The sequence below is a fragment of the Temnothorax longispinosus genome, chromosome 11, assembly GCF_030848805.1.
Source record: "Temnothorax longispinosus isolate EJ_2023e chromosome 11, Tlon_JGU_v1, whole genome shotgun sequence".
In the NCBI taxonomy this organism is placed as follows: Eukaryota; Metazoa; Arthropoda; class Insecta; order Hymenoptera; family Formicidae; genus Temnothorax; species Temnothorax longispinosus.
The window spans coordinates 11652601-11665246 of NC_092368.1; the positions used below are offsets into that span (position 1 = coordinate 11652601).

The 12646-nt window shown below is 33.0% G+C and overlaps 1 protein-coding gene across 11 annotated transcripts in view; it reads right to left on the reverse strand.

Annotated features, from left to right (window-relative positions):
* Positions 1-115: 115 nt before the first annotated feature.
* Mocs2b (Molybdenum cofactor synthesis 2B) overlaps positions 116-12646 on the reverse strand; it is a 59219-nt gene continuing 46688 nt past the window's right edge. For all 11 annotated transcript variants that reach the window (XM_071792283.1, XM_071792281.1, XM_071792289.1 and 8 more), the window contains one exon: positions 116-7301. In XM_071792283.1, coding sequence (XP_071648384.1) covers positions 7230-7301 — 72 coding nt within the window. In that variant the 3' untranslated portion in view covers positions 116-7229. The remainder of the gene's footprint in view (positions 7302-12646) is intronic.

Consider the following 12646-nt stretch of genomic DNA (forward strand, 5'->3'; position numbering starts at 1 on the left):
ATCGGCTTTCGATATTTCCATGGCCTCAACTCCTGCAGCCACGTCCTGCGCCGTGGAAGCTTGCTGGGTCTCCATAACCTTTTGAGGATTGTATTTAAAAGGAAGCAACAACACCTTCTTAAAATACTTTCGTAATTTATTTTATATCACAATCAAACACAAACTAGAAGCTTTCGGCAGCAATGTATGTTCTGTCGCGCGATCCGTGTACTCAGATGTCTCCTGAAAGAATGAATGTCGCGCACGTTCACGCACGAAGCTGGCGCAGCAGTCGTTGTAGGGAGCGATCCAACCGCTCTCTATAGTGTTCATATCTGAGCGCCATATTTAACATTTATTAATATCTATACGAGATTTATTATATAAAGGAGACCGGGGCAAACTTGACACTAAGATTTTTGCCAATTTAACTCTATTTAACTCTAAAATTGCCTTTTCTACTGTAAATGCGTCTTTATGTGCCAGTGTTGTCAACGGAATTCGGTAAAATTCAGAGTACCTCTATTAAGCTGGACCCCCCACCAGCGCAGATCAAGTTTGCACTAGGTCAAAAATTTAGTGCTATTTAGGTGCTAATTAAGTGCCCTAGTCCGAATTTTGGTGCTCGAACCGTTTAGAAGAAAATCGCGTAAAAAATGGGGGGGTCCAGCTTGCCATAAAACTGGACCCCCATATCAGAAAATGGTCCTACAGAGAAGATAAGTACACTATAATTTAGTGCTAATTAAGTGCTAATTAAGTGCTCTAAAAAAACAATAAAATATTGACAGATTATAACATTTATTTAAATATACCACTATCTATTGAACACCAGTACCGTCGCGGTAGACACAAACACTTAAAAAGATTGCTGCATGAATATATTCGTTACTAAAATGATCGAAAACATATATTTCCCAAATCTGAGTTCATTGCTAACAGTAAAACAATTACAATAATTAACTTAGACCAGCCGTTGGCGCTGAGCACTAAGTTTCGTCATCTGATCGTCTACGAATTAGTTGCTCGCATGATTATAGTATTAAAATAATTCTCAGACATTGTACTTTAAAAGAATATCACGATTCGAATTTAGTGTTAGCTGCTTAGTGTTGAAATTAATTAATTAATCAATGGAGCGCGCGCTTCGCGGATAAACTAATTAATTTCAACGCTATACAACTAGCACTAAATTCGAGTCGTGGTACTTTCTTAAAGTACAATGTCTCAGGATTATTTTGGGACCATAATCATGCGAGCACCTAATTCTTTGATGATTCTGTAACGAACTTTAGAGTGCGGCGCGCGCGCTCCATGGATAAATTAATTAATTTCAACGCTATACAGCTAGCACTAAATTCAAATTGTAATATTTCCTTAAAGTACAATGTCTCAGAATTATTTTAAGACCATAATCACGCAAGCACCTAATTCTTTGACGATTCTGTAACGAACTTTAGAGCGCGGCGCGCGCGCTCCATGAGTTAATTAATTAATTTCAACGCTATACAGCTAGCACTAAATTCGAATTGTAATATTTTCATAAAGTACAATGTCTCAGGATTATTTTAAGACTATAATCACGCGAGCACCTAATTCTTTGACGATTCTGTAACGAACTTTAGAGCGCGACGCGCGCGCTCCATGAGTTAATTAATTGATTTCAACCTTTTGCAGCTAGCACTAAATTCGAATCGTGATATTTTCTTAAAGTACAATGTCTCAGGATTATTTTGGGACCAAAAACACGCGAGCACCTAATTCTTTGACGATGCAGTAACGAATTATAGAGCGCTGCGCGCGCGCTCCATGAGTTAATTAATTGATTTCAACCCTTTGCAGCTAGCACTAAATTCGAATAGTGCGAACTTGATTTGCGCTGGTGGGAGGTCCAGCTTAATAGAGGTATTCAGAGTTATGATGTAATTTCTAATGCGACATAAGCGTTTTCGATGGTGAAATAGTATATTGCACAACTAGTGGGAAAAGTGGTCGATTCTGAATGAGTGTGAAGTTGGTCGCACGAGCGAAGCGACCATCACACTCATTTGGGCTCGACCACTCTTCCCACGAGTTGTTCATACTATTTTTCCTAACAAGAGCGTGAAACAGGCCGCTTTTCGCGCTTGGGAAAAGCGCGTTAGGAAAAGTAATTTTTCCTAACGCGAGCGTGAAATGGGCCGCTTTTCGCGCTTGTTTTGAGTGAGCAAAACGATCCATTTCTCCACTAGTTGAAAAATGGAGCCATTTCTCAACTAGTGGAGAAATGAAATTGTAAAACAAGCGCGAAAAGCGGTCTGTTTCACGCTCTTGTTAGAAAAAATAGTATGAACAACTCGTGGGAAAAGTGGTCGATTCTGAATGAGTGTGAAGTTGGTCACACCACGACCAACAATATACTATACAATATACTATTTCTGATCTTTTGAAAATTGCTACTCTTTCGTCGAACTATAGGGGAGACCGGAGCTATGTGTCCACACTTTACGCTTTTTTCAAGTTTACTAAAAAACTAATAAAGATATTTGGCTAAAATTTTAATGGTATAACCTTTCAACCTTGCTATAAAAAAAACATAATTAGAATCGTTGATCTTTTAACATTTTAAAGAGGCGAATTTTTTAAGGGGACTAGAAAGGGCTAAAATTTTGAAAAAATCGATTTTTGGTTTTTTGCATATTCCGATACTGTGATTCTTTAGAAATATCTTCCCGTTTGTTTTTTTGAAAAATTCGCAAAATTGAGGTCAGGAGAGCGTAAAACGTAATGTGGCGCGCGGCCGGCCGAATATTGTACCGAAACTTTGAATGCGATTTTCTCGAAACTACATTTTTTGATGATTTTACCACGATATCTCGAGAACCGATAGAGATATCAACTTGAAATTTATACAGGAATTGTAAAACACTATGACGCATGAATTATACCTAAAATCAGATTGAAAAAAAATATTGCTACAATTTTATAATAACAAATAACTCGAATTTTTACAAATTTTTTGTTTTTTGGACGCCATTTTGTTAATTTTATTTTTATTTTTAATTTTTTAGGTATAATCGATAGAGGGAAGCCTAAGGAGAAGAAATATTTTTAGAATTTGCCAAAATCTTTATCCGTTCGACTGGAATCGTGGTAAAACCGTGGATTCGACAGTTTTCCTTATTACATTGGGACGCCGATATTATTGATCTGGGAACAACTTTCCATGGATTTTTTTATTTTATAATGTTATAATTAATACCCTAAACAATAAAAAAGTTTTATATTCATTCGCGGCCTTGTTATAAACCATTAAACACGAGCCAATTTTTGCATTTTCAACCTTGCCTAGTCCCTTTAAGTGGCCAAGTCAAGCGTAGATAGATAGCCCCATATGCGGGGCTATTTGTCTACATAATAAAAAACACATTATTTATATTAATTTGTATACTTATTTATAATATTATTTATTATTAATATATAATATTGAAAGAACTGTCTAGTCGTTGGAGTCAGAGCAGTAGTAGACACTTTGTGTAGATTTTTTAACAGGATTCCTACGTAAACCTGGCTATTCTTTATATATGGTGGCATATTAAACTGATTTTGAGTTCGTTGTAAAAACAATGTGATGAGTTTCTTTTGTCCCCTCAATTCTTTAATCTTTTTTTTGTAGTTGGAGCCTTTACTTTATCTTCGGCAGCGTTTAAAATAGAAAATACTCAATAATTTAAGATTTAAGACAAACTCAATGTATTTAACTTGACGTGTATTTTTAAAATAAAAGTGACGATTCTTGAATCGCAGGATTAAGTAACTGCTCGTAGGTCACTTTTTTACAGTAGCGAGTGAGAGCCCGAACATTTATTCCAAAGTCTAACGCTGTTTTTACAAAAAGATTCTCGCTCGATTTTTATTCTTTTAATCGCTCTAAGTATAATTTTATTAGATATGTCTACCTTGTCCGTCTTAAGGAAAGTATTTCTTTTGTAGTTACGCAGCATTATCTATTAATAAAAGAACAATCCGTCATTGAAGTGTAGACACATTGCCCGATCAAAAATAGGACAGATAGCCCCGATCACGTTTTTCAGTCTTTAATATGTTGCCAATTTTAGATTATGCGAAATTAAGATTTGACGCTTCTCACACCTGACTATATATTAATTGACTATATATTAACTATATATTAATTGATAATATTATGAATTGCTTACTTTAATTTGAGTTAAACTACTGACGCACAGCAAATTTTTCGACCGTCGAAAAATGTTAATAATTGTTTTTATTTTTCTTTTAACGTATATAGCGTCTGCGAGAGGCATCGCAAGAAAACAAAAAACATTTAAATATCTTACGTAGGGCATTTTTCAACTACTTGTTACAATGGTAGAGACATCTCTGTCTCTTAAAACTTGAGATAGCAGTACTGTGGACACATAGCCCCCATTTTTGGAGTGACAAAAGTGAAAAATGACGTCCGGGGCAAAGTCGACAACACGCCGTTTCGTCAGCTTCCATTCCCAATAACAAACGATACTTGTCATGCAGCCGTATGGCTCATGACAAATGTGTGCGCACGTTCGATTGTGAATTTACCTGCATTCAACTTTTTTTCTCATTACTTCCAATTGTTTTACTTAATTCCGAATTTTTGTACTTTCTAAATACACGATAAACAATATATTTTTATTTTCAGACAATACGAAATTAAGTTCCAGATTAAATTGTGTTGATCAGGTAAAGTGTCAAGTTTGCCCTGGCATTTTTCAATTTGCAAATTTGTCTTTGCGTCACTATTTCTTTACTGAAGGTAAAACTAAGCGACGTACAGCAAAACTTCTTTAAGCAATTTTGTACCTGAAGTTAACACTCTTTAAATGTGTACCATTGAATTCGCTTGAAAATTTTAATTAATTGTTGAAAATTGCCTTTACGCCACTCAAAAAAATGTTTTGCTGATGTAGGTAGATTTCTAGGTGTCACAACAAAAATTTATTGCTATTTTGCGTATCTGCTAGAATGTTGTTTGCCACATATAGAATTTATAGCAGCAACATTCTAATAATATCTTCTGGAAAATTTAGGTCCCATTGCCAAATTTTAATCACTGCATTGAATAACTATGAGTTTCGATACTACAGCTAGAACGATCTTTGTGAAAAATATAGCTGCCGATTATAACTGTAGCATCGAAATAATATAACAACACATTCTAGATGTCACAGCTAACTTATTTTTGTAGCTACAGCCATAATAATTATACAGCTTTTTAGGATATTTATACTAAAAAAAAATTATTTGCAAAAAAATAGATTTCTTTGAATTTAGTTTCCTTAATTCAAAGAAGTAAGTATTAGGTTTCGAGAAAAAATTTAAAATTCAGAGAAATGTTTTCTTTAAATGTATCTAATTCTTCTTTGAATTAAAGAAACCAAATTCGAAGAAATCTATTTTCTTATTTACAAATAATAATTTTTTTCCAGTGTATATGTAATGATAAACGAGTACAGTTCAGATATAAATTCTGTCTCTGTCATATAGATTGATTAAATGTAAAACATAAGCGATATCACAGTATTTGCTAATCATTTATCTACCTTATTGTTAGCTAATTTTTTGCACCCAGAAAATTTTTGCTATAGGTGCAAAATCATTTTTTTGAGTGTGAAAAAATCGTGTCGAGTTTGCCCCGGCGCGGTTTCCCCTACAGTTAGTTTAACGATTTCTTTCATTTTATTGCAATTACGTTTTCCGCGTCAAAGGGGAAGTTCCTTAAGGACTGCAGCGCAAAAATCGAAACCGCGTTGATATAAAAGCGCATAAATCGTAGATTTATCGTACATAATTGGTTCAACAATCTCTTTCACTTTAAAAAAGTTTTACGGCAATTATGTCTCTGGCGTCAAGGGAGAAATCCCTTAAGGAGTGCAGCGCAAAAATTGAAACTGCGTTGATATAAAAGCGCATAAATTAAAAATATATTTTGCATTGTTAAATAATGTAATTTTGCAATTTTAAACGACTTAGGAACGAATATTACTATTTGCTTCAAGAAGAAAGTCCTCTAAAAGTTGCGGTGCAAAAATCGTAATCATCTTAAAATAATAGCGCATAATTCGGGTAACTATTTTACATAGTTCGGTAATCGAATTTTAGTATTTTTAACGAGTTGCAAGGGAATGTTACCATTTGCAAGTTCCCAAGAGGGAAGTTCCTTAAGGGATGCAGCGCAAAAATTGAAATTACCCTGATGTGAAAGCGCATAATTAGCGTATAAATCTTGTGTATTTGTTTTTCAGATTTGCTTATGATTAAGGAGGCTCTTACCCGGCTGCTCTAATCAATGTAGCAACCGAAAAATTATCATTAATAATTGGTTATAAAATTATCGGAAAATTAAATAAAAAAATAAATGATGATTTTTACATAGTGTAAGAGTAAGTTATATGTTATATTAGTGTAAATATTAAAATTTATACAATAAGTCAGTTGACTACGTCAGTGCTAAAGAGCAGAATAATAACATGCGCGTGTTGTCGTCTGTAGCAGTCTGCAGCTAAGTGAGGTGTAGCCGTGTAGCGTTGTAGCGATTGATGCGATGAAGAGATGGAGCCAAAAGAAAGATATAACGTGAGAATTCTGAGAGGGAAAATAAAGGTTGTCAATGCGCGAGAGAATAATTATGCCGCTACTATACAGCGCAGAGAAAAGACATGCGTGCAAGTGAGGTTAGAAACTTCGCGCGATTTTGACACTCGGAAGATCATTCGCCTAACCTGTCGTACGTCATATTAAAACTACAATATCTTTTATAACTCATCGTCAACACCAAGTTTTCTTCTTATCATTAGAAAGATTATTATTTTAACTACAATTCCTTAGTTTTTTGTTTACCTGGCTCGCAAACTTGCCAAGAAAATACATCAATTCCGGTAAAAATTTTAGTGTTTACCATATGCCCTGTGTTAAAAATGCGAATTTCAATACTGATATTTTTAAAATTTTTATCGTCAACCTATGCTAAAGTTTTGGGCATCGGTTCGTTGTGGTTCACTTTACAACATAATTTAATTTCATAAAGATCTGTCGTTTTATGATCGAGGTAAGAGCCTCCTTAACATATGGGGGGGGGGGCTCACTGACAGCCTACTCAGCCCCCATTAAAAAAATGTTTTTGTCTAAACAAAACGAGCGCAAAATTTTTTTCTGATGGATTTAAAGAGCGCATAAATAGTGTATTATTATATAATGTAGTCATTAAATTTTAATCAAGTAGGAGGACCAGCTAGGCAGACGTCATCTTGTTTTCCCGTTGACATTGTAGCGCCTGTCCGAGTGATCTGAAACACAAGTTATATAAGTTGTATAAGATATATTTTCAATAATATATTTGTTATTAATGTCTCTTTGGCGTGAACCTTGTTCCGTGTAAAAAATTATAAAATTAAAAAAAAACTTGTTTGAAAAAAGGTTCGATTTTTTATATTTTCGACATGTTTTTTGTAAAAAAAATAGTTTATTAATAAACTTTTTATTACTTTTATAGGTTTACGCGAAAGCTATAACAGTTATTTTGAATTATCCATAAACTGAACTGAAGTTGATCCTATTAGAAGTTTTCAGTTCTCATGTCAACGGACTTGACAAACATGGTGTCGAGAAAAACGCGTTTAAAGTTTCGGGTACTATTAAAACATAATTTTCTCATAGTTACAGTTAATTGCTGGCTAATCTGCTATTTTCGATTCATAAAACAAACTTTCCTCTTCCACTTTTACTTTTGTATACCTAGAAGATTGTATTTTCCTCATTTGGATGCGTGGACTTTTCCGAAAAGAAAGGAATTTTTGCACGCTTTGATCCCTAAGCAAAGTCCCGAATATTCGGACGACCATCTGCGCTAATCTTCGTTTATATATAGCGAGTTTAATGTTACAGCAAAATTTTCGAAGGTAGATTTTTGTCGGGTAATTTGAACCATAATGTCGTGCAAGCTGAACCACTTCATTAATCTTGCAAAAAAATAATTTTTATCGTGTTTTAAGGCGTTAATAATAAGTCTTTGAGGTATTAATAATAATAAGGAGTGTTAATAATAAAATAGTCTATAATAATTATTAATTGCAATTTATTACAAATTGTAATTTTTATAACATTGTCATATAAAAATGTATAAAACATATTTAAAACTTTTTTATTAACGTAATAATATATACTCATAATAATATAAACTTTTTATTCATAAACTTTACTCATAAAATAAAATGTATTTAAGAAAGGAAACTATCTCTACTTGTCCAACATCACTATTTTTACCTTTTTATCGTATAAAATAAAAATGTACACCATATAATACTTGCTAAGTATACCACACTAAAGTTCTATCTTAGTTTTACATGCAACAAAAAGGGATTAAGAATCGGTTAAGTAGCTTAACTGTAAAATAAAACTTTATATACTAACTTACGCTGGATACGGTACACGCCAAATTTTCAATTTGTTATTTAACGACAGGTTGTGCTACGCTGCCACTTTGTATGTTAGATTATGGAGCCGGCAGCTAGTAATTCCACTGCTGTCCGCATAGATTGTAACACTTAATATTTTAGATATAGCGGCCGTGGTTCTATTTATAAGAGTATACCTTACCCCCAAACTTCCTCTATATTTTACAATAACATATTTTAAAATTTAAATAATTTATTTATATTATCAGCAATTACATGCATTAAAAATATACATATCTTAGCCTAAGGGATAGTATATTGATAGTGTCGATCATTTCTTAGTAACGACCAGTATGTATATTAATTAAACTAAATTTAATTTAATTTAAATATTTAATTTAATGAAAAATTTTATAATTAGTGATTTCTTCTAATGAAAATATAAGGTAATAAAAATATACTTTTACGCTTATTTAGTTATTTCGCCAAAAACTAAAGAAGATCAATATGAATCGACAAGGTGTGTCCCTATGATGTAAGAAAGGCGCGAACGGCAATCAAATCAGTCGAATCAGGCAAATCAATCAAATTGATGAACAATAACCCTAGATCGGTAAACTTTATCTTTTGAAAGAAATGAACATTATTTTTTCAACCGCCAGGCGCGTATTTCTTTCTATAGCAACGATCGAAGATTAGAGCTAGAATAAGTCAGTCCGATTTAACGAGCGTGAATGTAGCGTGTGTATATAGGGCAAAGACTCCATTTCCGTTTCCCACTGGCCTACTAAAATCGACGTGTGCTTGCGACGTTGCTCGAAATAGCATCGCCATTTGAAAAGCATCAGCTAGTCGCTCCAGTAAATTAGGAACGGCAGCGAGAACGAAAGAGCCAAAATAAAAAAAACATATGGACTAAATCGACGAAAGCCGGAGATTACAACTGATCGATATTAAATGAATAAATCGAATGCTGATCTTTTTCTGGTTTAATGGTTATTTATTATGTTGAGAACGTTAAAAGAATTGCGTCCAAGAAATGCAAGCCTCTAAAGTAATAACAGAACAAAATGCTCTTGGATTTCTTGTTTTAGTTTTTGCATAATGCATGTTTTTAACAGGTGGAATAATTAACCAGGGATACTGTGATCTCATCAATAAAAGCCTATAATAAAATATTAAAGACGTGAATAACAATTATAACAATTTTCCTTCGATATATAATCAGGAATAATTCTTACACATTTTTATTTTATATATATCTCTTGTATTTATACTACGTACACTGCCGGCCAAAAAAAATTGATTATACATACATACCACACATAAAATTTAAAAATATTCCAGTATTACAGAAATACTTAAAGTCTGATTCATGTCTTACTTAATACTTTTTTTTAATACTTTAACTTTTGAAAGTAAATAGTCATTATATTTAATACAGTTGTGGTTAACATATAGTATCGTTTAATTTCAAAAAATAAACTACGGTCATAAAGTCTTTTTCCAAAAATTAAACTGTGGATTCTTTTTGAAGATGAGTAGAAGAAAAAAATCCTTTCTTTAGAAAAAATGAATAAACTTGTAGCTAGATTAGTAAAAAAAAGTGATTAAATGTAAGGACTACTACTTTAACGAAAAAAATGTCTAATATTTTTTTCATCTTGTAAAAAATATTTTTCTAAAACTTTCAAACATTTTATATAATTTTTTCATTATAAATCAATAAATAAAATAACAAAAATATATTAAATTATAATGCATAAGTTTAATTTCATGTCATATAGTAAACATTTTCAATTAATGGTCTTAAACTTTTGACTAGCAGTGTATATCTATAGGCAGAATATTTAAAAATCACCAGATGATTTTTTAATTACAAATTCTTTGGTCAATCATTAGAGTTGATTTTGGGGGCGGCAGTGTGGTCTAGTGGTAGAGCGCCAGACTCGTAATCTGAGGAACCAGGTTCGAGTCCACTAGAACCATGTAACATGGAAAGTTTTTTCCGAAAAACTGCGCCCTCCGTGCAAAATAGGCTCTTGTGCGGAACAAACTGGGCTCCGTCTTTCGGAAAGAGACGTTAAGCCGTTGGTCCAAAGGGTTAAGTGAGAGGAGAAAGGGTAGTATTGAATGAGAATGGAATAAAAGGTTGGGAACGTCCCTACAAAACGCCTTGCAACCCTGAGGGAAGTCAAGAAACGTATTTATCATTAGAGTTTATTTTCCCTTAGCGAAAAAAACAAGATATCAACAATTTTGAAATAATAAAGGGTTAAAGTAGACTTTCTAATTTTTTAAAAGCGAATAAAACCTTTACTAGAGCCAAATGGATATATAGCAAAGCAACATTCTTTATTTAACTTTTGAATTTAATTTAAGAGAATTTTTTTAGGTATTATTATAAAGATGTATGATACAAAAGATGATAAACTGCAAGATGCGATGATCTCTCTTAACATTTTTATGGAGAGAAGATTCTAAATTGGTTAAAAAAAAAATATTATTACAAAAACGTCCGACAGTTTTGGAACATTCTGTATCTATACATATATCCTTTGTTCATCCCACATTTACACATGAAATCTAATCCTGGAAAAAAGTTCTTAATATATTAATCGGATGTACTTGGAATCACGTTTGCGCGCTGCATGCACAATAAGTACAATTCATTCTATGTAAATTTGTTGTAACATTTAGTTTCTGTGGGAGTGTTTCCTTGTTTCGTCCTTGATGTTGCGGCGAATCATAATATAGAGAAATCGTTATTGCGTGTAGATGCAGCACTATAACGATGTCTGATTCACGTCGCGAAAGAGCGAAGGGGAGAGGAGGCGCAGGTACCATCTTGCGTAACAGCTCTGTTGTTCCGCGCTGTAGCAACATTGCGTGGCGTTGATGCAATATTCAAAAATATCTGCATTGTATACTGCAACGGCGATCGCGTATGTACGTTAATGTGCATCATGTGCGCGCAAGTAAATTTGCATGGGAGTCACGTCGAGCATTATTGCCTATGACACTCAAGGCAATATTTTCGGCGTCGACACAAACATGTTGTCGTTTTCAAGGCTTCTTTGAAACGAGTAGCTCCAAGCAAGCAGATGGAGTTAGATCATCCACACCGACTGGCGGAAAGACCATAAGCTCACGCTCTTATCGTGAACATTTATATTAATCTGATATGTATTCTAAAAAAGAGCAGAAAAGAGATCGATATTATACTCACCATCAACAAGATTAATATATATCTATTTCTACTATTTGTGTATATATATATATATATACATATATATGTGTGTATATATGTTTAATATATATTTTAATATATATATTATATATATATTTGTTTGAAAAAGGAATGAAGAGAAAAAATAGATTGATCAATTTAATCATTTATATATTATATATTGCAATAGACGAAAGTCACGAAAAATCTCAGAAAATATGTTGGAAATTTGATAAAAAATCAAATCATTTCAACTACTTCAGTAGTTCTGTTAAAGAAATAAAAAATAATTTTTACTAATGTTTATTTCAAAACAATAATGACGCAACTTTTCGATTCTTCTTCGAAGATAATTAACAAGAAGATATCGTATTCTGAAAGTAAGAGAAGAGAAAATCACGTGCATGAACAATTACGCAATCATAAATTTTCATAACTTTCACTTATTTGCATTGATTAATTTGGTACATATATTTCGTAATTATCCTTCATCTTATAAGTTATTATTTTTACGAGTTCCATCTTCTTATCAAACACACAAGCTATGGAGTGTACGTGTAGATAAATACTTAACTGCTATTTTTATTTCTTCAATTTCTCTCTCTCTCTCTCTCTCTCTCTCTCTCTCTCTCTCATCAGTGTTTCGATATTTTTCGATAATGTTATCAATCTCTCGATGTTCTGATCTCGCTAATAGCAATCATAAATAGTGCACAATATCTGGGCACTAATAAAGGGATTCATTACGCAATTGTTTACAAAACCAACGGAAGTTAATAAATCGCTTATTTTCACGACGAGATTACGTCACTGGACTGAAAATTTTTATGGCGCATTTCAGCAGAGCACAGTAATTCGCATCTTTGCATTACTTGGTCATATGTGTAAGCTCGTCGTAATATAGGCGACATCTTCGCCCCTCTTTTTCTTCTTTTTCTTGGTAATAATAATGGCACTCGATTCCTAGCCGGTTCGATACGGCTACCATCAAAATTGAATAATATTTTAG